Consider the following 27,060-nt stretch of genomic DNA (forward strand, 5'->3'; position numbering starts at 1 on the left):
ATGCCATCTAGGACTTCCACAACCAGAGCAAAGTCAATGCCTGGCTCAAAGCTTCACAGCACCGACTGATTCTTTTGTTAGGGGTGAATGCACCTGGTGGCTTTCATTTGAAGCCAGTGCTCATTTACCATTCCAAAAGTCCTAGTGCCCTTAAAAATTATGTTAAACGTACTCTGCCTATGCTCTGTGTATGGAACAAAGCTTAGATGATACCACATCTGTTCACAACATGGTTTAGTAAATATTTTAAGCTCACTGTTGAGACCTACTTGCTTAGAAAAAAAATATTTCAAAATGTGATTGCTCATTGACAAGGCAGTGGGTCACCCAAGAGCTCTGGAGGAGATGTATGAGGTTCATGTTATTTTTATGCATCACACAACATCCATCCCACAGACCTGGATCAAGGAGTCATTTAGACTTGAAAGTCCTATTATTTAAACAAATATATTTCTTAAGGCTTTAGCTGCCATAGATAGTGATCCTCTGATGAATCTGCACAAAGTAAATGGAAAACCTTCTGGAAAGGATTCACCATTCTAGATGCCATTAAGAACATTCATGATTCATAGGAAGTGGTCAAAATGTCAACCTGAATAGGGAGGGATGTGGAAGAAGTTGATTCTGACCCTCATGGAAGACTTTCAGGGGCTGGAGACGTCAGTGGAGGAACTAACTGCAGACGTGGCAGAAACAGCAAGAGAACCAGAACGACAAGCGGAGCCTGGAGCTGGGCCTGCATGGCTGCGATCTCATGGCCAAACTTGAACAGTCGAGGAGCTGCTTCTTATGCATCAGCAAAGCAAGTGGTTTCTGGAGATGGAGTTTGCTCCTGGTGGAGACGGCTGAAGTGACAACAAGGGATTTAGATTATTCCATCCACTCAGTTCATAAAGCAGGGGCAGGGCTGGAGAGGATGACTCCGGTTTCGAAAGAAGTTCTGCTGTCCTCCAGCATCACGTGCTACAGAGACATCGTCCATGAAAGGAGGAGTCCATCGATGTGGCAAAATTGTCTTCTTTTAAGAAATTGCGGCAGTCGCCCCAACCTTCAGCAACCACCACCCTGATCGGTCAGCAGGCATCAGCATCGAGGCAAGACACCTCACTAGCAAAAGGATTATGATTCACTGAAAGAGGATGGATAGCACTTTTTAGTAATGAAATATTTTTAAATTAAGGTATGTACATTGTTTCTGTAGACACAACGTTATAGCATCCTTAATAGACTAGGGTATAAACATAACTCTTATATGGAATGGGAAGCCAAAAAATTCATTTGACTCACTTTATTGCACTATTCACTTTAGGGTGGTGGTCTGGAACCGACCCTGCAGGGTCTCTGAGGCATGCCGGAAAGCTGTGGGGGGCAGGGGGGAATGCATGGCAGAAGGAGAGGGAGAAGCAGACTCCCCGTTGAGCAGAGAGCCCGAACTGGGGCTCAATCCCAGGACCCCAAGATCATGACCTGAGCCAAAGGCAGACACTTAACTGACTGAGCCACGCAGGTGCCCCCAAACCCCATTTTCGCATCTGCCTTCTACCCCTCCTGGCACCAACTGTCACAGGTTGGATTCTCCACGGAGCAATGCAGGAAGTTTCTAAGGGAGCACTCTCAGGATAGGATATCTGGAAGGGGAATGGAAGGAAGCAAGACTAAGTAGAGGAAGAAACTGCACTGCAAAGCAGTCCCAAGGAAGCGTTGGCTGACCTGTCAGGGAGCTCGAAATCTGCGATGGCCCTTCTGCATTACCCCAAGTTCGGGGGAAGTGCCTGGCATTCATACATTCACACGAACCAGTCATCAGATGCAGGCTGCCCTGGGAAAGGGTGTGGCCTTGGACAAGGTGGCTCTTTTCAGCAGAGATTGATTTAAGTCCTCCGTTCTGAAGAGGTGATCTGGACAGTGCAGAACAGGATTCATGACAATGATGCCGACAAGCTTTTCAGAGCTCAGGGGAACAGAGATGGGAAAAGCCTTCAAGAAGAGGAAGTGCTTGAACAGGAATAAGCATTTTGCTCTACCATAATTGTTTGATTTGCTAGTGAATAGGATTTGATTCTAGTTACAAAATTTGCTTTGTAAAAAAATCTTACAGATATTTTGTTGATAAGACTTCTAGAAACATCTGAACAAAAATAAATACTTACTGAGTTTAGAACAAGAGATCCCAGACAGCTTAACACATTGATTATAGTTCTGCTTTAATAGGGTAAGATTTGAAAATACACAGATATCGAGGGAAAAAAAGTAAAGCAGTATCAAGTATTGAGAGCACAATTATGCTTTAATTTGGGTCTTCAGTTTCTAATCATAACAGCAATCATACTTCTCAACAATGTCCACCAGCAATACAAACACATCCAATGGTAACATGAGAGCAATACACTTTACACTGGACTTGTCAAATACCCACTCTATCAATTCACCATGTGTTTCATCTGAGTTATTCATAAGAAAAGAGGCATATCTATAATTCACAATCAAATAGTCAGGTTTCTGAAGACTTAGATATGAAATACTGCCTGTCATTCTGCTTCTCAAACTGTAAAAAAACAGTATAATTTATTCTTCAAAGCAATTTTATAGACATGGGTGGTCCAGCTAATTTCATAGTGATGTTGGCTGAATATGATACAAAGGAAATACAGGTATCTTCCAGGACAATAGGATAAAGGAAGCTTTAAGAATTCACGAGGAAAAAAAGGTGATAAAACCTAAACTTCTTTTTCAGATGTTTTAAAATTTCTGTAAAACTTTTTGTTCCAAAATTAACCATTTAACTATGGTACATAAAATATACTGAATGCATTGTCTGACATGCAGATAGGAAACCCTCTCCTTTTACATAATAAAATCTCCTTCTGGTCCATCTTGGACCAAGTCCTGGTTGTCTGATGGCAGATTTCTCTTGAGAGGCCTGAAGTTGTAATAAAATGCACTGTTTTCATCTATTGGTTGGTATTCCTGTTCAATTTCAGTTAAGAAGCCACTTCCAGAACCACTTCCAGATCCAGAGCCAGAACCAGAGTAGTCCTCAGAAAGAGGGAAGACATCATTCCAGTTCTGGGATCTTGTCATTCTGAAGACAGAAAAATGAAAGAAAAAAAATGGTAAAGTTTGAGACATAAGGAAGATAATCATTAATAAATGTTTTAAGATAGAAAACTAATGCAGTCTCCCAGTTGCTCAAATTAAAAGTTAAAAGTTTCCCAGTTACTCAGGACTTTACAACAAAAAACAAATCAGACCTTCCTACATGTTTGCCTACACTTACTGTACTTAACTCATTGCATTTATCGATCAACGTCTATGCATTGCAGACTCATAATAAACAGTGCTACTTTTCTTATCGCTAGCATAGTAATCCTATGTTTGGTAAATTTACTTAAGGAGTTTTTTTTTTTTTTTTAAGATGCCTTTCCCATTTTCTTCCACTAAAGAAAGGACAAACAAGTGTAAGACAGCCTAGATAGATGACATTTTTTCCTAATTTAAAATTTCTACAAAACTTCTAATAATTCACAGTGCTTCCACGAAACTCATTCTTAAGAAATTCTTTGTAATAAGTTAAGCATTATGTTTGCCACCAATTAACTAATGCAATTTCCTCTCAGAAAAGTAAGTGTATTCATTGAGAAGGGGTCAGTTGGTGGTTAGAAGTCCACTCAGCACCAAAGACCAGAGCAATGGTGTTACCCCCTCAGTGGTAGAACAAGGCAACTAAGTATCAGAGACAAAAATTTAGTTTCATAGTCCATGGGTCATTTTTTTCCAGGAAAAAAATGAACCACAGGCCATATAACAGATTAGAGCTTCATTCATGCATGCATTCAGTAAATATTGAACATCTGATCCCTGTTCTAAGTGCCTGGGATAGAATGGGGACTGACAGATGAGGTCCCTGCCCAAGAAAATTAGAACTTGTTGGGGGAGACAGACAATAACAAGCGAATAAATCAGGAAAACATGAGGCGGTACTAAATGCCATGCAGAGGACTGAAACAGACTAATGTAATAGACGGTGACCACGGGGTTAGTTTAGACTGTGAGGTCAGGAAAACGGATCCGGGCCGGAAACACAGCTTGGTGGTTCCATACGCACGCACGCACACGTGCACATGCGCACGCACAGTGGAAGCCATAGAACAGGATACGGTCACCTAAAAAAAAAGCATGCAGATAGAGAAGAGCCCCAGGACAGAGCTAGGGCCACACCAACATATTAAATATTGAACAAAAGAGAAAGAACAATCAGGGAAGTAGAAGAAAACTCAAGATTAGGTGGGACCATGAAAGCCCAGAGAAGAAAGCATTTCAAAGCGGGAGAAGGGGGGTGGGGAGGGCGGTCAACTGTTTTTGAAGGTAATTAAGAAGTTGAGTAAGGAGAGAAGAAGAGAAGTAAACAGTGGATGTGATAAGCAGGAGTATTTGTGACCTTAAGAAGCATTCTGAGTAGAAGGTGGGAACAGAAGTTCAAACAGAAGGGGAAGAGGAGTGGGAAGACAGGAAGCATCCCTTTCAGTGTGTGTTACTGGGAAGAGGAGCAGAGAACAGGGCAATGGCTGGAAAGGATGCAGAGTCAAAGAAGAGATTTTACCCAACTGTACAAGACACTAAAGAATGTCTGCACACGGATGGAAGAAGATACTGGGCTCAGGAGTAATCGCAGAACTGACGTCCCAGAGAAGTGAAGCCAACTAGGGGATAGCGAGGAAACTCAGAGATGAGCGACGGTAAGGAAATACTTCTCTCTCGGGGCTAAAGGGGCCATGGAAGAAGGTGGTGCTACCTGAGCCCAGCTTCTGGCGGGAGCTGAAGCCATGGATGAGACACTGCCTGGCCAGAGTGCCACCCAAGGCAGGGACTGAGAAGGCACATCCTGGTCTCTCTGCCTCCTATGCTCCCCGGTCTCCCTCCCGCACCTCCCGTTGGCCAAACTCAGCCACAGACCTGGGAGCCTAAGAAAGGCAGACCATGGGATGAGCCCTCACCCCTCACCCAATACAGAGCAAGAAGGGAAAAGAAAGATGGATAGGAGGGCAAAAGGGCCCAGGACCAATAGCAGAGCAGGGACTGTTCATTCATAAGTGTCAGGAGTGTGAGAGTAAGAAGAAAACTTTCCTGGCTGAGGAAAGGGGAAGAGCAAAGAGATTGAAGAAGAGAAGAAATGGTGTAAAATAGTTGTTTTGGAGAAATCTAACATTTAGATTTAAATGAATTACTATGGAAACTCCTGAGTTAAAATTATGGCGGACACTACAAAATCCGTTTCAGGCTTAATGCTGTGGACTAAACGTGGAAGCAAGGGAGTGGCATTTTGAGGCTGGTGATGACATCTTCTCTCACACAATGAATGCCAGTGATGAAGAGAATCACTGGGACCCTCCGAGGGATGATGGCCTTACCTGGTTTGGGCGTGATGATTTACCCGGCTTCGAGGAGAGTGATTTTCTAGGTTTAATCCTCTAAGTCTAAGGATTAAACCTTTTATGATAATCCTTTTCATAACACGGTTTTGCTGCATGTTATATAACTTTGATATTCACTGAGATCGTTGATTCTAAGACAATGCCATTTTGGTTACTTAATTCCCGCTGGATCTTTTTAGCAAGTTTAAAGCAGGTTTTATTTGATCGAGAAGAGGTTTGGCTTTCTCTTTGACAAGTCTTGGCCATTTATTCTGCCTTTCCCTGATTTCTTTTGTTTAATCACTACCGTCTCATATCAGGACATTTTTATCACCCCTCCCCACTCTCTCTCCTCCAGCCCCCAGTGACCACGCATCTATTTCCCACCTCCATGGATTTCCTACTCTGGACATTTCATATCGATAGAATCCTGCAATATGTGGCTTTTTGTGTCTGGTTTCTTTCACTTTGCATGATGTTTTCAGGATTCATCCATGTGGTAGCATGTATCAGTACTCTGTTCCTTCTTTTGGCCAAATAATAGTCCACTTTAGGGATATACTTTGTTTTGTTTATCCATTCAGTTGACAGACTTCTATTGGATTTCAGTGTCTAATGTGCTCTACTTACATAAATACAATAATGTCCGATCATTTCCAATACTTGTTGGTGAAAAGTGCTCGATTTTTGCCTCTGCCCCCACAAAAAGACCTTGCAAAAGCATAGATGAATCACGCATTCTTGCACATCTCATATGCCAGTAAACACAGTCCTGTTTTACCATGTCCTGTGCAGTGAAAACCAACCATCAAAGCAAGAGCTTGAAGAAGAACACTCTTGACAACGCTCCCATCTCCAAGCCAAGATCTCAACAGAGGCTGGTGAAAGTAAAATCAGAGAAAGTTCACTTACGAAGAAGGGTCTGTCCTCGGAGGAAGGATTCTGTTGGATTCACCAGGAAGTAGGTTGAACATCGGTCCCTTTTCATCAATGCAGTTTGCAGAATTACTGTCAGGACTGCAGCGTACCCACTGGTACCTGGCTTTCCGCACAGGAGAACCTGTCCACACAAGGAACCCACGTGGTTCATAAGTATCTCTTACACCACTTCTAATCACTCTGTCCCTAAGGATTTTTGATTCAATTGATTCTAAATTTGGCAGAAGGTAAGGTGTGGGCAGGTTTTATGACTATAAATATAACAAGAGTACCCACTGTGTGCCAGCCTTTTATATACATTGTCCTCACAACAACCCTAAAAAGCAGCCCAGAGTTTAAGGTTAGAATAGGCTTTGGCAATTAGCTACCCAGAGTAACATCCCAGCTCTGCTACTGGTGAGCTGTGAAAGCTTCACTTCTCTAAAACGTAAGTAAATAAATCTACTAAAAAAAAAAAAAAAATGAGACAGCTCTCTGGATACTGATACAGATTCTCCAGGGTAGATTAAGTTAAAAAAAAAAAAATAAGGAACACTGTGCATTGTGTTAACATCTGCGCGTGTTTGTGTTTTTAAGACTATATTTACATATATGCTTACATCTATGTAGCTTGAACCTCTGAACAGATACGAAACAAACTGCCTCTGTGAGGGAATTGGTAGGCAGAAGACAGTGGAAGGAAGGATACTGACTTTACTGCATATCCTTTGAAGCTTTATTTATTTATTTTTGAGAGAGAGAGAGAGAAAATGTGCAAGCATGAGTGAGGGAGGGGCAAAGGGAGAAGCAGTCTCCTCACCGGTCTGGGACAGCCAGTCGTCCCAAATGGGTTAGTTCTGTCACTGCCTGGAGACCGGAGGTAAGGCAGCAAGAGAACATCCAATGTCTGCCCCTTTCTAGCTGTGTGCCCTTGCCCAACTTACTTAACCTCCCTGTGTTTCAATTTTTTCATCCATGAAATGCAGACAGTAATAGATTTAATAATGAGATATAAACGCTAGGTTCTCAGAATAACACCTGGCACCATGGTCAGAGCTCTTTAAATGCTAGTTTCTCTGATGAGGAGGAAGACCACAATGACCAATCTCTGCTAGTGGACAGCTTATAGAGATCAGAATTTAAATACTCATTCTAGGGGCGCCTTGGTGGCTCAGTTGTTAAGCCTCTGCCTTCAGCTCCGGGCGTGATCCCAGGGTCCTGGGATAGAGCCCTGCATCAGTCTCCTCTGCTGGGAGCCTGCTTCTTCCTCTCCCACTCCCCCTGCTTGTGTTTCCTCTCTCACTGGCTGTCTCTCTCTCTGTCAAAAAAATAAATAAAATCTTTAAAAATAAATAAATAAAATTCATTCTATCATTTAGTACCTGATTCTCAATTTCTCATCTTTCAAAGATGAATAATAGTGTCCCAAAAAGTTCCCATTCAAACGAGATAAAAGTATGTAAAACACCTAGCAAGAATCTTTGTGCATGGTATTTAATACGCTTTATTTTTCTTTCTCCTTCTCTGATCCTTTCCTGAAGCCGCCTAAGTTTCGCATTCGGTTGCTACCTAGAAGCCCGGTATTGCGGGTGGGCTATATATCCAACATGTCCAGCAGAGGGCGACAGCTCCACACTCTGTGCTGGCTAGAACAGTGCTGTCCACCTGCATTAAGACAGCCACCCATGGAATTTTCAATGTTCTAGCAGCCGTATTTTTAAAAGTAAAAAGAGACAAGTGAAATCAATGTCAACACATTTTACTTAGTTAATGTATTCGGATATTGCCACTTAACATATAAACAATATAAAAGTTATTAATGAAATTTTACATTTTTCTTTGCATGTAAGTCTCCAAATCTGGTATATATTTTGCACTTTACAACACATTTCAGTTTGGACTTGCCACACTTCAAATGCTCGGTGGCCATCGCTTTGGACAGAGTAGGTCTAGGTATTCTCTTTTACACGCAACTGATGTGCTATCAAACCGAGGTAATGTTTGCATAGATAGGAAGTTAAATGAAAAAGTAAAACTAACACTTTATGAGGAAGCATCCAGGTGAAAGACCATATCTTTTCACTGGCATAACAAATGCAAGTTTGGCAAATTAGTGAAAAGAAATTCTAAAATACACCCCCCCCCAGAATTCAGAATCACAGCTTTTGAAATTTATAGAGGGACTTCTTGGGGGCCTGGCTGCCTCAGTTGGTGGAGCGTGCGACTCCTGAGCTCAGGGTTTTAAGTTCAAGCTCCACATTGGGTGTAGAGATTACTTAAAAATAAAATCTTTTTTTTAAAAAAGAAGGGCTTCTTTTGGGGGGTGATGAAAATGTTCTAAAATTGACTAGCTGCATATATCTGTGAATCTAAATTTTGTAAAACATTGAACTGTACACTTTATTTTTTTAAGATTTTATATATTTATATATTTATTTATTTAAGAGGGAGAGAGAGTGAGTGAGTGATGGAGAGAGAGCACAAGCCAGGGAGAGCAACAGGCAGAGGGAGAGGGAGCAGCAGACTCCCTGCCGAGCGGGAAGCCTGACATGGGGCTCGATCCCAAGATCCTGACCTGAGCCGAAGGCAGAAACTTAACCAACTGAGCCGCCCAGGCACCCCTGAACTATATACACTTTAAATGGTTGAACAGTATGGTTTGTGAAGGCTATTTCAATAAAGCTGTTAAAAAACTTATAAAGAAATCAAAAGTAGAAGTCCCCCCACCTTCCAAAAAAGTTTATCTAATTTGGGACTGATCATTTTCAGTTAGTTAAAAAAAAAAAAAAGAGCGTGGTTACAGACACAAAGTTTCTGACTTATCTGTTGAAGGGTTTTGGCGGGACGTGAAGTCTCAGCCCCTGCTGTTGCCGGACTACCTTGGCTCTATCTTGCTTGAGAGAAACGTCTTATGATTACCGCAATTGAAAAAAAAATAAAAGGGAGAATGCTAGTGGACACAAAGTTTATCTTCCTCAGAAGCCCCCATCTGCTGGATCTGCTGGTTAATTTTGGGGTGGATTCCAGGGAAAAGAATGGTTTTTATTCAGAATCCTTTTCCTCACTGGCCACCAGCACACACACAGAGTCGCTAGTCCTGCTTTACCAAAATGTTTTCTGTGAATGAACGCTATTCCTGTCATCCCTCTGCATTTTTTTTTACTTTTTTATTTTTAAGGGTTTTTTTTTTTAAGGATTTTATTCATTTATTTGACAGAGAGAGAGACAGCCAGTGAGAGAGGGAACACAAGCAGGGGGTGTGAGAGGAAGAAGCAGGTTCCCAGCGGAGCAGGGAGCCCGATGCGGGGCTCGATCCCAGGACTCTGGGATCACGCCCTGAGCCGAAGGCAGACGCTTAACAACTGAGCCACCCAGGCGCCCCCCTCTGCATTTTTTAAAAAAATATTTTTACTTTTATTTTATTAAAGTAGGCCCCATGGCCAACACGGAGTTTGAACTCACAACCATGAGATCTAGAGTCACATGCTCTACCAATGGAGCCAGTCAGGTGCTCCTCTCTGCATCTTTTTATTTTGTAGTACCAAATTTTCCCCAACATCATCACAATTTACCAATTTCCTATTCTTACCGGAGATTTGCTACAGGTGTGTTGCAGAAACTTAAGCAGAAAATGCCATGCGGGGCAGGGTTATAAAAGACCATTCTGTTCATTGTTTTCACTGAAACAGACATCACTAAGCTGGAGTTGCTTCCTACCGGACAGTCAGTTCCGCAAGATAGATAAGGCTCCCCCACCCTTGCGTGGTTTGATGAGCCATAAATGTTCCAAGTTTACTTTCAATTTCCCCCTCTCTAACCCTCAATTCAGCGGTAAACTTTGTAGCAAGTTTACTGTAGTCAAAGCAAGGTGCTTTGTTTTAAATAAAGAAAATCTTGGGCTGCGTGGCTGGCTCAGTAGAGCAAGCAACTCTTAATGTCGAGGTCCTAAGTTGAGTCCCCCAGACAGAAGATGGGCTTCTACAAGGCAAGGAGGGAGGCTTCAGAATGAAACCAGCCCCACTGACATCTTGATCTTGGACTTCCAGCCAGCAGAACTGTGAGAAAATACATTTCTGTTAAGCCACACCAGTCTGGGTACTGTGCAGCCCTAGTAAACTCATGCAGTAATCTAAGATGTTTTGAATATGTTCAGGAAAAGCAAGCCAAAAGCCTGGTTTGAGCAGTTCAGTCAAACCAATGGTTTAAGTAAACATTTTTTAAAAGATGGGGAAAGAATGCTATGGAATCATATCTGGCATCACACGCAGGTCTGGGAAATAGTGGCGAGGCTCTGCGCATTGCCGCCTTGAGCGGTTCTCACACACGCACAGCCACAGGTGGGCATCTATTTCCCTTCTTATTTGATGCACATCTATTTCCCTTCTTATTTGATGTGGGCATAAACCCTTAATTCCAACACCAAGGGCACTTCTCTTTTGGAAATACCCTAGTTTTTCAGTTCATTCATTCTATCTTTTTTGGTTCCTTTTCCAACGAAGAGCTAAACCTACCAGGTAATGATATAACGCTAGTACTTCATACAATTACATAATGGTTTCTTCACTTCTTTCTGATGAATACCTACTACAAAAGGAATGTTTTTGTTTTTTAAGATTTTATTTATTTGAGAGAGAGAGAGAGAGAGCATGAGCAGGGGCAGAGGGAGAGGGAGAAGCAGACTCTTCTCGAGCAGGCAACCCATGTGGGGCTCGATCCCAGGTCCCCGGGATCATGACCTGAGCCACCCAGGCACCCAGGAACGTTTCTGTTTCGATTCTAGTTTTACCCACTGAATCTTAGTGGGGAATTTGATATTTTGGGGAAATCTTGAATATGTAAAGACTGTCTTAGCTCTGGCAGGGGGGACCCCCTCCACCAACTGGTCACTCACGTTTGTGCTACAAATATAGCCCTCATTACTCTGGATCTTGTCAGAACACATCAGGGAATCATTTCATCAAGCTCAAGATTTTCCCTAAAAGACCCAAGACTGTTTCTTAAAACCAATAATGTTTTATACTTTAAAAAATACATAGATTATTAAAAAATTTTAAAAATACATAGATTAGTAGAAAAGTTTCAGCAACATTATTTGCTGTTATTTTCTTCAATAATTGAAAAACAAGAAGAAAATTATTGTATAAGTTTCTAGTACTTAATGGATGTATCTGAGATTATCTGAACGATTTCACTTCCACCAGAAGAGACAACAAGACAACTAGAAGTCACTTCGAAGAAACAAATCCAGGACATGTGTGTCACTGTAAGTCAATGTTTCCTGTACAAATTGGGGGAATTTAAATAATTTTCTACTATAAATTGTCCCATCTATTTATCAGGCCGTGACCTTCTGCCTTCTTTAGATGCGATCCCTTATTCACCAAAGGAGAAGAAACCGTATTTTTCTTACAAACTGATCATTTCTGTTGTCTTAGTCATAAGGATTTTAAGTTGTTTCGGTCTGACTAAACAACCCTAAATGATAGAGAAATCTAACAAGAAATTTCCAAATGTAATGTGTCTCTGAGCAACAGCACGAATACTACAATTCTCTGGTCTCTCTTTAAACTGAGAGGCTTTGTACTACGTCTAACCATAACTGAATTTTCACTAAGAACTAATTTTTTTTTAAAAAGGAAAAATACACACATTTACTCTGACTTTTAAAATATATCATTTTCCACTGTTAGCAGAATTATGACACTGCCATAACATATTCACGCTTGGGACTGACGTACGCCCCTAGGGACAGGTAGACACTCCGAAACACTCCACGATGCCGTCTTCTCCCACAGACACATGGGTCATCTTCTATATTCCTTTCAGGAGCTTTAAAATTTTTTTTAATTTAAAATTCAATTTAATTAACCTACGGTGTATTATTAGTTTCAGAGGTAGAATTTAGTGACTCATCAGTTGACCTTTCTTGAGTTTTTCAAAGTTGATAAACTCTACCTTTTCATCCAAAATTAAAACAGCGTGTTTCAATTGTGGTGTTTATGAGGCCACACCTGCCTCTGAGTTTCATTTTTCTTGGTACCAAACTTAACCAAACTCACGTTGAAGAGTTCAGCTCCCCTCCAAATCCTTTCTCTTTGCCTCCTTTCCCACAGTATAATACATTCTGTACTTTAAGGTGAATATAATCATTTGTGTGGACCCCAGGGCTTGCAAAGATGATGGGGGGACAAGATGCCTGGGTCTTACCTTGAACTGGAGAATCCAAAACCAGGAGGAGGGCAAGAACCAGGACGAGCTTACTGCCCTGTTGGGGTAGCTGCATGGTGACCAGCTTGCTTAGTTCTGCTGCCTGCACACCGACCCCGCGATGAGGAAATGTAGCAGGGCGCACTCTGTCCCTTTTAGAAAAAGTTCCAAAACCTCAAACCCTGCCCAGAACCCACGTCACAATTTCCTGAACAAAAAGAAAGAGATCCACATCAAAACCCAGAAAGATTAAAAAAAAAAAAAAAGAAGAAGAAGAAGACAGCAAAGGAACTGTTCATACCCATTATGAAACTGCACTGGACTCTCCCCAGGTCTGCTTTTTCAAAAGTTTTGTTGTTTGCCACTTGCCTGTTCGTAATTTTTTCCCCCTAGAACAGTAGAATCAGCATTCGGTTCAGTCTGTTTTTCCTTTCTTCACTGAACAACCTAAACACAAGACGGTTAACACACAGCGTGGACTGCCCTGGGGGTGAGTGGGAGCTGTGGGTGCTGCTTTTTCATCACTGAGGACCTTCAACCTAAAATAGGAATTTTTCTTTCATCAGGAGTCGCACAGCTGAGTCAAGCTCCAGCAGGGAAAGTTCAAAGCGGAGTTCGCATCTACTAATCACCATTCTCCGATTCCAGATAACAGCCTTCTCTCCGGACTCCGCTCTCCCTCTAGCTCCAGAATGGAGCGAGGGCTTCTGGTCGCCAAGAGCTGCCTAACACAGAAAAAATGATCTTGCGTTGCCCTGCTCCTTCACACCAAGTATTTCTTATCATTTCATTCCATTCATATGATTCACCTTGCCTCCTGGTAAAATTGTTCAGCTTGACTTGGGGGTCCCCTGGCCTTGGAGAAGCCGGGAATCAGAAACAAGGTGTGTGGTCCTCTCATTGGGCTGCTGGAGCTCAGAAAACCCACTGGCCACAGCCCCGGTTCCCAGGTCCAGGGGATCATGCTGAGGCTTCTTCGGGAGGACCGGGAGGACCGAGGACCCCCAGGTACAGACAGTCAACACCGGAGCTGACGGTGCGCTCGGGCCCTGGGGGCGCACTCTTCCCTTCTGTTCCAGGCCCAGCCTCTCCACCTCCACGCGCTCTCGCACCAGCCCCCCTTCCCATCTGCATCCTGGCCCCCGCCAGTCCTTTGCCCGGAGGGAGGAGTTTCCCTTCTCTTGTCTTCGGCTTCCTGCTGATTCCTTTACCGTTTCCTGCTAAGGACAGGCCTCGGAACCTTATCGCCCAGTAGCTGTGCTGCGAGCGCACAGGAGTCGTGAGAACAGCCATCTTGACCGTCCTCAGAACCAACTGGAAGTGCGTCCAGGGACTCCTCTTCAGCTGTAACTAACCCCAAAAGTCACAAAGCCAGTGGATCCCCCACTATGGACTACGGGTGTCAGCTTGAACTAACAGCCCTCATCTTCGGCCCCTTTTAACCCTCTCCCCCAATTTAAAACCCTGGCACCAAAACAGTAATTCCCGTCCCCTTTAGCTTCTATAAAGCCCCGCAAAGCCCCGGGACCGCTCAGAGCTCGTGGTGGCCTTTTTCATTCGGGTCCTTCTTTTTTTTCCTTCTCTGGGTCATGGTAATTCTTTTTAAAAAATGGTGCAGCATTCCCACACGTTTGCCCGTCTCCCTCTACCCTGACAACCCGCAGTCTCTCTTCCCAAATAGCCCTCCCCCAGCTGCCTGTCCCTCATCCTCTGCGAGCCGTAGAGGAGCGCGACAAACGCCTGTGGCGGCCGGAAGTCCTGGGTCCCGCTTGTCCCACTCACTTCGCGGCCGAGAGACGCCGGCCACCTACGCCACGCCTCGTGCAGCCGGTCTAGTCCTGACGATGGTGAGGGAAGCCAAGGAGAGGGTGCCCACGAAAGCTCACGGCACACACCGCGAGGCTGCGTCGGGGGTGCTCCTCGGGGCTGGGCACCTACCATCTTCCGGCCCAAAATTTCCTCCACTGACCAAAAGACCATCCTTACCGGTCCCCAAAACTTACTCTCGACGATAAATACGCCAGTAGTCCATAATTTTAAGAGACAAATTCTGTTCTGGACTTAATCAACTTCATTTACCAGGCAACCTTAAAGCCACCTACTTTACTTCATACTCAGTTGATTGGCCTGTAAAATGGGCCTCCTTATTCCTTAACCATCGCCCTGGAACAGGACGCACACCAGAGACGCATCTACAAAAGCAATCAACATGCCCTCCCCCTCTTCAAGTCAACATGGCTTTTCACTACTTGCTGTTTTCAGGGTGGTCTTTTTAAAAGCAGATCTTTTTGGAGCACTTGAAATGTCCCTGCACCGCAACTCAGCAGAACACTTGTTAAGATGAATTGAGGTTGTCAGAAGAGATACTGAGGGCCGCCCAAAACTGCTTGTGGGGACGGCTCCAAGACTCCTTTCTTTTTTTAAGCTCTAAGTGTAAGCTCCTGGCACTCAGCAGCCTCTAGGACCTCCTCAGCTCTTCGGTGAGGAGGTCTTGACTCTGAACTGGGCACTGCATCAAAAAAACCAACAGCGAATAGACCCTGTACCAAGTCTATGTCTCTAGAGTCTTCACAGTGACCCTTGCATGAATATTTGATTTCGAGCGTGGGAAGAGAGCTTAGAAATCACCTTCGCCCAGTCAGCTGGGAAAAGTGCAAGCCCAGAAAAGTACACGACTTGCTGCTGGTCATACAGCTGGTGATTGGCAAAAGCAGGTCCAGGGCTCAGGGTTCTTCATTCAAAGTCAGTGACAGATGAAGATGAAGATTTGTAAATTATCAGAAGTCTTCCTTTTAGTCTTTTTCTTTTTTTTTTTTTTTTTAGAGGTACGTACTGAAGAACTTCAGTTTGGAATGAGAAAATGATAGTGATTTGCTTCTAAATAATCCAGTTTCAGGAGGCGGATGAGAGAGAGATAGCAGGGGATTGCTGGAGCTGAGCGATGAGAAAATCAAGGTTCATTACGCTAGTCTCCCTACTTTAATGTATTTTTTAGAATTTTTATAACAAAATGCTTTTTAAAAAAAATCAACCTCTTAAAAAAGTATCTTTATTGGGCGCCTGGGTGGCTCAGTTGGTGAAGCGTCTGCCTTCGGCTCAGGTCATGATCCCAGGGTCCTGGGATGGAGCCCCGCATCAGGCTCCCAGCTAAGTGGGGAGTCTGCTTCTCCCTCTGCTGCTCTGCCTGCCGCTCTCCCTGCTTGTCTTTTCTTTCTCCCTCTCCCTCTCTCTCTGACAAATAAATCTTCTTAAAAATAAAAAATAAAAAAAATAAAAAATAAAAATAAAAAGCAACTTCTTTATTCATGGATACCAGGCACCTTTGAGTTTCCCGTTCTTTCAGTTCTACTCATTCCACCCCACCCCTTTAGTGGATGGGGCTTCTGTGGCTAAAACAGTCTTGGTCCCAAGGGAGCAGCGACTACTGTGTTCTTAATCCCCTTATGGAGTATCAGTAGGTGGGTACCTGCGGGATGGTGCAGAGAGAGGACCCAGGCTCCCAGGCATTCCCCCCACCCCCACTGGGCTCCTTCCTTAGCTCTTCCCTTCTTATCACTAAAGCCACACACCCAGTTTACTAGAACGGGGTCCCTCCTTGTCGAAGGACTCCATGGTCCTAATCCAGAAACCTCCCCAGGTGTTGCTAAGTATCTAAAAGTTTGGTAACTTCAGGGTGTTCATCTCAGACTGGAAGAGGGGGAGCGGCACAGCAACCCCATCATAGTTCGGGTCTATAATTTGACAAGGAAAACAAGGGGCAGCGGGTATATAGGAAATCCCTGTACCTTCTGTTCAATTTTGCTGGGAACCCAAGACTGCTCTGAAAATAAACTAGATTTCTATTTTAAAAGGGCATAAAAGAACTTCTCAGATGCTACCTGAGTCTAGAAGAATGACATTCCAATTCTAAAAATTATAGGGCTTGAGAGAACCAAAAGTTGCAACAAAAGAGCCATGTGTAGAGTACTATTAATAATAAATAACTGGGAATAGGGGGATGTGTTACTTCTCTTGGAAATATTTTCACAGGGATCAAAAATATTGGAAACAAATCTTTTAGGGAAAATTTCAAACATAAGGGAACAGGACTATACATGTGGGTTAGGGGGAACCAGGCCCTTTGAAAATGATCAAGAGAGAAGGTCCTCATTTGACTTCTCTTTTTCCCAAGGCTTGCTATCTATCAATACTATTCTAAATTATTTTTTGTATATCTTTAGTAAATTGTATTTTCTAATTAAAAATTAATACATGCTTACTGTGGAAAAGCAGACAGCTGGGGAGTAGCAATGGGGGGGGGGGACTCAAAAGAAAAAACAAACCCCTCGTCATCTTCCATCCAGAGATTACCACTGTCACGTCCTGCCTTTGGTAACTCAAAGTGGCACATGCCACTCACTAGAACGCTGGGTCCCCTCTCGTCTCCCTTATTGCCATTATTTTATACCCTACTCTGTGGCACTACTTAGCCCCATAGGTGTCCCCAAAGCTAACTTAATCGTCAATTCCCACCAATCCCATAACCCATCCATCAATTTATCACCTCAAGGCTCCGAGCTTCCTCTGCAGAGAAGCAAACTACCCAAGTTCCCAAACCCAGTGACAATATTTCCTAAGCTTCACAGCCCAACCTCACTCCTACTGCCCCAAACACACACACTGAAATTCCAGCCACACAGCTGCGATTATATTTAACGTTATTGGTCACTAAGGAAGAGGGAAGTTCTTGTCCCTTAATTTGTAACCACAGAATATTAACCAGATCTTCAACGGCTTTTTGGTGTCGATCCTGAGGCTGACCACATTTACCAATTAAGTTACAACACTTTAGTTATTCTTATTTTTTGCCAGACTCCATGTCTTTTATTTTACTTATTTTTTGGGGTGGGGGGGTCTTGGTCACAAACATGAAAAATGAACAGGATCACTTAGTGAAGTGCTGTTTAGAAGTTTCATGACTTGGTCATAGTTATTACACTGAGACAGTAAAAAAAATTTTTATGGCCACCCTGAACTTGCTATAACCCCTCCCAAAGAATGAAAGGGTGCTGCTCACCCTCCATTCAAAAAGACAGTATCGACTGCTGGACTCAGTTGCTCCTCTAGCACCAGCGATAGGCCCCACATTTGATGACCTTTACTCGATGATATCCCGAAAGGGACTAAACTTCTGGATGACCTCAGCATGTCCCTGTACCTCACCCCAAGGCACTGAATGAATGAGTAAATGAATAAATTCTGTACTGAATAATTCTTCTTTTTGGCATGGGCTAGTCTTGTCTTCTCATCTACAATACCAAAAAGTTAAGAGTGGTGTTTTCTAGACAATCGGATGATGTTTCTTCTTCATCTTTTCCAGAGTATGCCAAATTCTGTATTCTAAAATTGTGTTAGTAATCAAGGAAAAAACACTCAATAAAAAGATTTTGATTGTTAACATAAATTTAACTTAAAAAATTATTAATGGAGAGCATTCTTTGGATAATCTCCCTTGGGGCACAATGAGACTAAAGGAGTTGAGCCAGAGATCAGCATTCAGGAACTGCCTGATAAAGGTAATTTGCCTCAGGACAATGTGGCTGGGAATACTAAAGACTGGTAAGAAGTAGTAGTCAGGAAGGCTGAAGGAAAAGAACATCTGTGGGTTAAGTAGACAGCGCAATCTCATCACAAATGAAACAGGAATAGAGTTTCTTTTCGGATTTTAGAGTATCCACGGAGATAATAATACTACTGGCTCATAGAGGTGAGAGTGAGGTCCCTTCCACTCTTCCCAAAAACTTGAAAATAAGGACATGAGACCCCCCTTCAAACAACTTTGTAATAATAAACTGAAGGAAAGACAGGCAAATTCATGTCTGAAGAGGTGAAGAGGTCTTGTCCTCAAAAGCAAGTCAGCCTTCCCCAAGGCACACCCTATTTTAAAGACCAAACTGAAATCTCCTTGAAGTAGACAAAAGGGCGTTTCCCTGAGGGGAGATGGGGTGGTCTCTCCTTCCTGGCTGAGGGGAATGTGGGCAGAACAATTCAGCAAAATTCCTACCTCCAGGGACCCTTGATGTAGTTTTGTGACAGGATGGGGCTAGTGGGGAGAAAGGAAAAGACGGTTAGGGGCAAGCAGGAGCTTGCTCAATAGATCATGATTCAAAACCACACTCTTGAACTTGCAGGGCTTGCATCAAGATCCTCCTCGTTCCATATGACCGGAAGACCTCCATCCCACAGGCCTTTCTGGATATCACAGCAGTGATCGAGAGGGATAGCAGGGCCCAGCCCGACTAGCCCACCCCAGCTCACTGCTAAGAACCATCCTCCCATCACTTAGAACTGCACTGTCCAACACGGTAGCCCCATGTGGCCAGTAAGCACTTGGCTAATCTGAATTGAGATATGCTATATTTGTAAAATATACAATGGATTTCAAAGATATAGTAAGGGAAAGTGTAAAATCTTATTAATGATTTTTATATTGACTATATGTTGAAATATTTTGAATATATTGGGTTAAAATATATTATTAAAATTAATGGGGGTGCCTGGGTGGCTCAGTCATTAAATGTCTGCCTTTGGCTCAGGGTGTGATCCTGGGATCAGGCCCCGTGTCGGGCTCCTCCACTGGGAGCCTGCTTCTTCCTCTCCCACTCCCTCTGCTTGTGTTCCCTCTCTCACTGACTGTCTCTCTGTCAAATAAATAAATAAAATCTTTTTTTTAAAGATTTTTTTATTATTTATTTATTTATTTGACAGAGATAGACAGCCAGCGAGGCTGGCTGTTTTTATACTTTATACTACAAGGCAGGCAGTTTTTATACTTTTTAGACAAAGAGACAATAAATCTGTGAGGAATTGACAATACAAAGAAAACGTAACTTTGGGAGCTTCAATTAGTAAGGAATGCTAAGTGGCATTTGGGCTGGGATAGTAAATTAGCAAAAAGTAATAACAAGGGTATTTTAATACAGCCTTCTTGGTTCTAAATTTCCCCTTTGTGGTGATAAGGATGTATCTTTACCTCTTGGTACAGGGAGGGAACCTTTCACGGATTTATTTCTTGCTTTCTGGAGATAAAGGTGGTGGTCAGAGTGTTCTTTTTGGATTGACTCTCTCTTCAGTGAGTTTTATTTAAAACAATCGGTATGTCAAAGTGGCACATTTTGGGGTGACCTGCCCTTGGCCCCTTCATTTGCTTATATTTCTACAGCACTGGTTTAAAAAATGATGATTCAGGATTAAGGAAAATCTGGGTTAGAAAGAAGAGAGATAAATAACCTGAAAGCATGCTTGCATGGAAAACATTCCCTGAATAGGCAGCCCTCAATGAAAAACACTCAAACATTGCTTAGAAAGAACTCATGCAGGGATCCCTGAGTGGCTCAGGCAGTTAAGTGTCTGCCGTTGGCTCAGGTCATGATCCCAGGGCCCTGGGATTGAGTCCTGCGTCAGGCTCCTTGCTCAGCAGGGAGTCTGCTTCTCCCTCTGCTTGCTCTCTCTCTCTCTCTCTGACAAATAAATAAATCAATCTTAAAAGAAAAAAAAAAAAACTCCTACAACCCAAAGCATCGGCTGTTGGCTTTCTCATTAGGACACACATACTATACTAAGGACTTCACGTGTATTAATTCACTTGCTTATTACAACTGCCCTGTGAAGTAGGCATCATTTGTGTGCCTATTATACAGATAAGGAAACTGAGGCACAGAGGTGGGATTAGACTTTTGGCCATCTGACTTCAGACCCGGACTCTTACTTCACACCCTTATCCCCCAGCCCACTTCCTGTGACCCCTCACACGAGCTCTCCTTTCTGGAGGTACCTTCTGCGGGGGATCTTCTCATTGTTAGTCCTATGTCCCCAGCACACCCGTCCCACCTCTGCCCTGGCATTAGAAAACCAAACAGTCCTGTCTGTCATGAGGAGGGAGAGCCCTTCCCTAGGATCACAGGACCCCCAGTCCTGGCGTTTTGGGCAAAACCAAGCGTCTGACAATATGGTGCTCTCAGATTCCTCCTTTTAGCAGCTCAGCGAATTGTGAGAACACAGTTTCATATTTCTGGCCCCTACATCCTACAGGCTAGGAAACTTGAGCAGGTTGTATCTTTTTAACGGTTCTCAAAGACCGTTTTTTTTACCTTTTGCGTAATACTTCCCAAACCTTCCCAAATTGACAGTTGGCTGCTTGCAGACGTTCTGAGCCTCAGCTAAGGAAATACTCTCAGGAGCGGCCAAGAGGGGCCCTCTTGGAACACAGTTCCCACAAAAACCGAAGACGGTTACATGCTGGTCCGATGAAGCCTTTTCCCTCTTTCACCTCATTTTATTTTTCCTAACTAAAGGCTAGGCCCTTGCCCCTCTTGTCCTCAGAAACCACGGAAATTAAATGGTTTTGTTTTTGATTTTTAAAAGTCTCAATCATAAGAATAATTAACTTATTCATCCCAGAAAGATGCTGCAATCGCCATCTTATTTGTGACGTTATTATCATTATTACTATTAGTACCATTAGTACTACAAAGGGCACTCAGGGAGCGAGGAGGCAGGACACCAGAGAGTGGTCAGATGGCAGCTGTCTCCTTTTACAGCTGAGGCCACTAAGGCCCAGGGAGCGAACGACTCACGCAAGGCTGTGTCCCAGTTGTGCAAGAGCCTGGGTCAGAGCTGATTTCCGTTGGCCCAAAGGTTTGGGCAGAGCCTGGTCCCCAGGGTCGGATAAATCACCCCACCCAACGGAGCCACCATGTGATTAGCATAGGCATGCAAGCCCTCCTTCCTCCCCTTGGCCCTTTCTCACACTTATCTTTCAGGTGGCCCCTTCCTGAGGTTTGTGTTGGATTTTGTTTCTTTGAGATTTTAGCTATTCCTGTTGCTTGAAACACTCTATTCCCAGATACCCGCATGGCTAAATCTCTCCTCTTTTTCAAGTCTTGACTCAACTCTGACCTTTTTATTTTAAGTAAACCCTACACCCAATGTGGGGCTTGAACTCATGACCCTAAGATCAAGAGCTGCACGCTCTTACTGACAGAGCCGGCCAGGCACCCCAAATATGACCTTAGGGAGGCTAACCCTGACCCCCATTTCATACTGCAGCCTCCTCCCACACACCCCATCCCCAGCCCACTTCCTTTTCTTTTTTTCTATAGCATTTATCAACTCATGGCCTGCCTTCCCCACTAGAATGTGAGTTCCGCGAGGATAGGGATCTTTTGTTTGCTGATGTACGCCAAGCACGTGGAAGAATCCCTGGTCACAGTGGATGCTCAGTAAATACTGGTTGAAATGGAAAATGTGGAAAGCTGTTCCCGCATTTGCCAGCTCAGACTGTAAGAATCTCGGGGCAAGGGTTGTGTCCCTGCCACAGGCCCTTGCCGTGCCAAGCATACAGGCAGGCTCTCCCTCAGGTTCAAAGTCAAGTCTAATCTGTATAAAGATGTCAGGAGAGGAGAACTTAGGGATTATTTTACTTCCCTATTTCTTTATACTTTTATTTCATTTCTAACTGTTCTAGAATATGGAAATAACAAATTAAGGTCAAATACAATTCTGAGGAAGGAGAGAGCCTGGAAAACTCTGAACAGGTTTCCCAGTCTAGTTGGAAGGGGCCAGGTCGCCCTTGCTTCAGAGAAGAACAGGCTCAGAGAGGTTTTGAGACCTCTAAGACTGTTTTCCAGCACGTGAGAGAACTGGCCGATCAGCGGTCTCCCATCTCTACAGGTGCCTCTTTCTGAGTAGAAGAGAGCGCGGCGAAATTGAGAGAGAACGCCTTCCTTAGAAGGCGCTGCAACAGGCGGCGAGCAGAACCAGGGGGATTTGAGACGTCCAACTTGAAAGTCATCTTTTGATTAAAAAAAAAAGCAAACAAATAAAGCTCCAACGTTCACAGGACAGAGTCAGTGTTCCTTTTCCCAATTTCTGTGGATTCTAAACATTAGGGTCATGCGGTGGCAAGAAAAATGGAGTGGTTGGGGGTTGGGGCTTGAGACCTCTGGAGTTCCAACCTGCCACTTCCGAGCTGGGATGTCAGGCGTGTGGGTTAACCACGCGTGCCTCAGTTTTTCCATCCCTAAATGGGGTGATGACCGCAAACTCCTAGGAACACTGGGGATTAAACAAGTGTTTCGGTGTGAAGACTTGGCACATGACAATAAAGGACAAAGTCGGCACCCAGGAAATCGCGCTCTTACCATTGGGTGTGGTATAGTTGGAAGTCCTTAAAAGTACACGTGATTTCCCAGAGGCAGAGGGCTGGAAAGGGACCGAAAGGGTTATCTTAGTTGACAGAGAAGCTACAAGGAGACACACTAGATCTGGGACCTGAAGACAGGCCCTGCTCTAAGCCCTTTCCACATACGAGCACATGTAATCCTTTGAGGATTGTACTGAGGAGGAAGCTGAGGATAGGGTTTAACCAGCGGACCTCTCCAGTCCAGGGCGGGCCTCCAGAACTCAGGCCACAGTGGGCTCCCATGGGGCTGACCTTCTAGGGGAGAGTCCACACTCAGCCCCACCAATCCTGTCACTACCCGGCGGCCAGAGCCGGCTTGTTACACACGAGTCAGATCACATCACACCCCGCCCGCCCCTCCAAAGGCAACACCACCTATTAGGCGCGATTCCTTCCCCCCAGAAATGTAAGCCTGGCCTCAAAATCTCCTCAGGAGAAGCTTCTCTGATACGACCTCCTGGCGGCATCTCTTCTTCTGCGGTGTGTATGTGAAACAGAGAGAGGGCAAAACCCCACAATGGGCGTGTGAGGCAAGAGCCCCCAGAGGTCCAAGGCCCGGAGATAACGGGGCTCTAGAGACACCTGACCTCCTGCTTCAGGCCCCCAAAGAGGATAATCATTACCTGAGGGTGGCCACAAAGCACGAGGTTAGGGCCACTCGATGGCCCTCCCCAGGCAGGGGAGACCAAAGCCAGGGCTGCTCCCCACCTGGGCCCCGTGTCCTCTGGATGTTCTCCTCCTGGCTGTCCCAACCCTGTCTGCACTCGGCCATCTCCACACCGTCCTGGTGCAGTGACGCCAGCAAGGAAGTTCCGCGAGGGCAGGACTGGGTCTGATCAGCAGGGCAGCCAGGTGTTGCTGGCACACAGCAGGCTCTCAGTGTGTGTTGTGGACCAGACACAGTGGGAGCCAAACCTTACCTTATACAGTGTGGGGGTTAAGCTAACCTTGTACTCCAGAGTCCATATTTGTCAAAACAGGCTGATGTCCCCTCCACATGTTATGAGGATTGAGTAGGTTCGAACAGGAAGCCCTCTTGTAGGAAGTGTTCAAGGATTGCTAGCTGTTCATTAGCTGCCGGACCCTGGGCAAATCACCTCTCTGAGCCCTGGTTTTTGTTCCTGTAAAGTAGGAACGTTCCCTACCTCACAGAGTGGTTAGAAGACTGAGGGAATATTGTGTGCAGGGCCCTTAGCACATGGCTTGGAAAACGATGGGTAAGAAGTCAACCATCCACTGTGCTGGATTCTATTCTTTTGGGGTCTTGATAGTTGAGGGACCAACTGACTGGATATATTACTATTAGTAGTCCAGGGAGACTCTCTAGAAAAAAACAGAATTGCTCTGGGCATCCCTTGCTAGGAGCACATCATGCGTGTCTGCTTTGCTCTGCCTTGGGTGAATTCTTCCACTGCCCGTGCCCCCCGGCCCCCACCCAACAGGGATGCCCCACAGCTCCCAGGTACAACATCCCCCAACATACTCTGGTGGTTAATTTTCCCAGAGCTGAGGCACCTTGTCGTTCTCTTTCCCCTGGAGAAATGGCTCAGAGAGTCTCCCTTTCCAGATTAGTGCCTGACCGGGAACTTTCAAAACGTGACCCTCAAAGAGGAACTAGTGGCTGTGTTTTAGACAGGCGGTGGTTAGTGAGGGAATATTCTGAGGCAGGACCTTTACCAGTTAGCAAATGCCAAACCAAACCAAAAACACCCTACTTGTTCTTTGTCTACAGGTCAAGTCCTGCCATATGATGACAAAAAGGCTTCAGTGACAATGGCCGAGTCGTGACCCTCTGCACCAGGACCCCAGAACGGAAAGGCGGCACCACATGCCCTACCTCCCAGCTCCACAGAAGCCTCTACTTGGAGCAAGAGGGAGGTCAAACGGAAGACCAAAGCGGGAAGTCGATTAGGCAACCACTCCTCCCTGGAGGCAGGCCTGTATTATTCTCACAGAACCCTGAACCCAGGACGGGATCCCCAGGTGGACAAGGATTTTCTCTCTTTTGTGTGTGTGTGCGACTTTATTCACACCCACAAAAAGCTAAAAATTTTTTTAAAAAGTGAAATTTTTTGATTACGCATTTACTCAAACCACTTTAGCTGAAAGGAACGAACTTACATGAAATCAAGATAAGAGGTCACGGTATTTGAACTTTCCCTTTGGTTGATAGTTTCTGGATCTGATGTGTTTCTTTTCCCCAGTCCTCTTCTTCTCCAATCAAACTACCTCTGGGCACCTGCAAACAAGACCTCAGCCTTGTCTACAAGCTGCCCACTGAGCCAGTAGCTGAACAAGTGCTTACTGAGCACCTGCTATGCGCTAGGTGTGGGGCCCTGGGGTGAGGCATGAACAAATCGAATCTGGCCCTCGAGAAGCTCTGTCTAGGCAGGACAAGTAAAGCTCTTTCAGCCACCCCCACCGCGCTCATGCCTCTCACGAACACTGGCGCACAGGTTTGGTTTTTATATTATAATGACGTTGCAAAGTTAAATTTTAAGAATAACCTTCCCCGGTCCCTGCCCGTAATCTCACCGTCTTAGCACAACCATTTCCATTCGTCTTTCCTTCCAGCTCCTTACTACAGCCTGCACATCATACTTTTATAGCAGAAGCAATCACAACGTACTTACCAGATGATATTTCTGCACCATTTATATTTGTCTATATTCCTGCCTAGTCTTCATAACTGGCCTTTCCAAGAGCTACGCGCTATTCTACCCCGATGCCCGTGCCAGAGTTACACACTATTCCCCTTCGGTTGGGCTTTCATGTTTTTGTGGGGTTTTTGGAGTTGCGGAGAGGGGCGCCGGGTTCTCTGACTTCGCAATCGCTGTGGAGCATCCGAGGTCCTGCGCTGACTGCATCAGGCCCAAGGAGCCACCGGCCAGCCGCAGTCCTCACAGAGCTCGCTCAAGGGCCCATGGGCCCTTCAAGTCCTTAAAGGAACACCAGCAAACCGTTTCAATAAAATGCAAAGACCCCTTGGAGGACATACAGAGGGTATCATGCTGAAAAGCCCCACCAGAAGGGACCAGAGCCTGAGGGGCTCTGCATTTTCACAATGACCAAGGTGTTTGAGGAAGTCGCGGCTCCCGAGTTTCGGTCCCCAGCAGAGCCGAAAGCACCTCCACACAAAAGCTGTGTTTCCAAGTGGCGAGTCCTCTGATTTCACTGGCAACTGAGGGAAATCCCGCCTGTATTTCAGAAGGAACTCCCTAAACCTGTGGACCGGCCAGGAAACCCCAGACCCCCTCCCACACATGGGAGAGGGAGTTCAGGCTCAAGCCCAGCATGGGGGCCTACTGCACGGGCTGGCCTATCTACAGACCTTTCTTCCTCTTCTCTACTTCTCACTCCAAGGGGCTGGGGAAGGAACCTGGAAGAAGACCCATGGCTTGGTTTCCCCACCGACTGACTTTCCTACTCTTCCCTTAGAAATAAACTTTCTAAGAACTTTCACTTTCACTTCTTCTACCCCACCAAGACTGCCTGTCCCATAAAATCCCATTCTCTGGTGCCCACCCTGCCCTTGCCACCAGAAACTGATGCCAAAGAGAAATCACTACGCCGGCCAGCTGGAAACCCCAGGCCTCGGCAGCCTAGGGTTCTCTCTTTTTTTCTCAAGACCACTATGGAGTGGTGTGGGAGGAGGGATGGTTACTGGTCAAATTTGCCCTTCTGGAAGCTTCTGCACAGCAGAACTCCTTATGTTCTCCCCCTCCAGGGTTGGCTCCAAAGGCTCTCTCCGGTGCTTGGCAAATGTCAGGGGATCTGGCAGAGCACTTCTCACATGGGATCATGCTGTATTGGGAAGGGCAGTTTCCTTGCCCCTACAAGGCCTTGCAGGCAGGCACAGATCCCGCAGCGACAGCTTGGTGTCAGTACCCTGGAACAGTGAACAAGGAGCCCTCTCTGGAAGCTTCACCCCTTCCCAGTCTTTGTGAGATAGAGGATCCCGGACAAGTCCCAGATCGTCAGGCGCTGGTGATGGAACGACAGGAGGACCCTCCCTGCCAGTAGGGGGCCACATACCAAGTACACTAGGCTCCTTGGTCCGGACTCCAGAACCAGTCTCAGACCCCCTGAATTAGGCCCCAGGAGTCTGTTCTTTTTTTTTGAAGTAGATTCAACACCCAGCATGGAGCCCAACCCGGGGCTTGAACTCATGACCCTGAGATCATGACCTGAGCTGAGATCAAGAGCCTGATGCTTAACTGATGGAGCCACCCCGGCGCCCCTGGAGTCTTTTTTATAAGCCCCCAGTGATCCTGATGTTAACCAAGGCTTGGGCCCAAGCCC

General features: G+C 45.1%; 1 protein-coding gene across 1 annotated transcript; it reads right to left on the reverse strand.

Annotated features, from left to right (window-relative positions):
• Positions 1–2,187: 2,187 nt before the first annotated feature.
• SRGN (serglycin) lies at positions 2,188–12,694 on the reverse strand. Its single transcript, XM_045783556.2, has 3 exons — positions 12,537–12,694; positions 6,324–6,471; positions 2,188–3,082 (listed from the first exon to the last, which is right to left on the reverse strand). The coding sequence occupies exons 1-3, from the start codon at positions 12,610–12,612 to the stop codon at positions 2,845–2,847; spliced, it is 462 nt and encodes a 153-aa protein (XP_045639512.2). The 5' UTR covers positions 12,613–12,694; the 3' UTR covers positions 2,188–2,844.
• Positions 12,695–27,060: the final 14,366 nt, after the last annotated feature.

The sequence above is a fragment of the Ursus americanus genome, chromosome 6, assembly GCF_024610735.1.
Source record: "Ursus americanus isolate L20-20 chromosome 6, mUrsAme1.1.p, whole genome shotgun sequence".
Lineage (NCBI taxonomy): Eukaryota > Metazoa > Chordata > Mammalia > Carnivora > Ursidae > Ursus > Ursus americanus.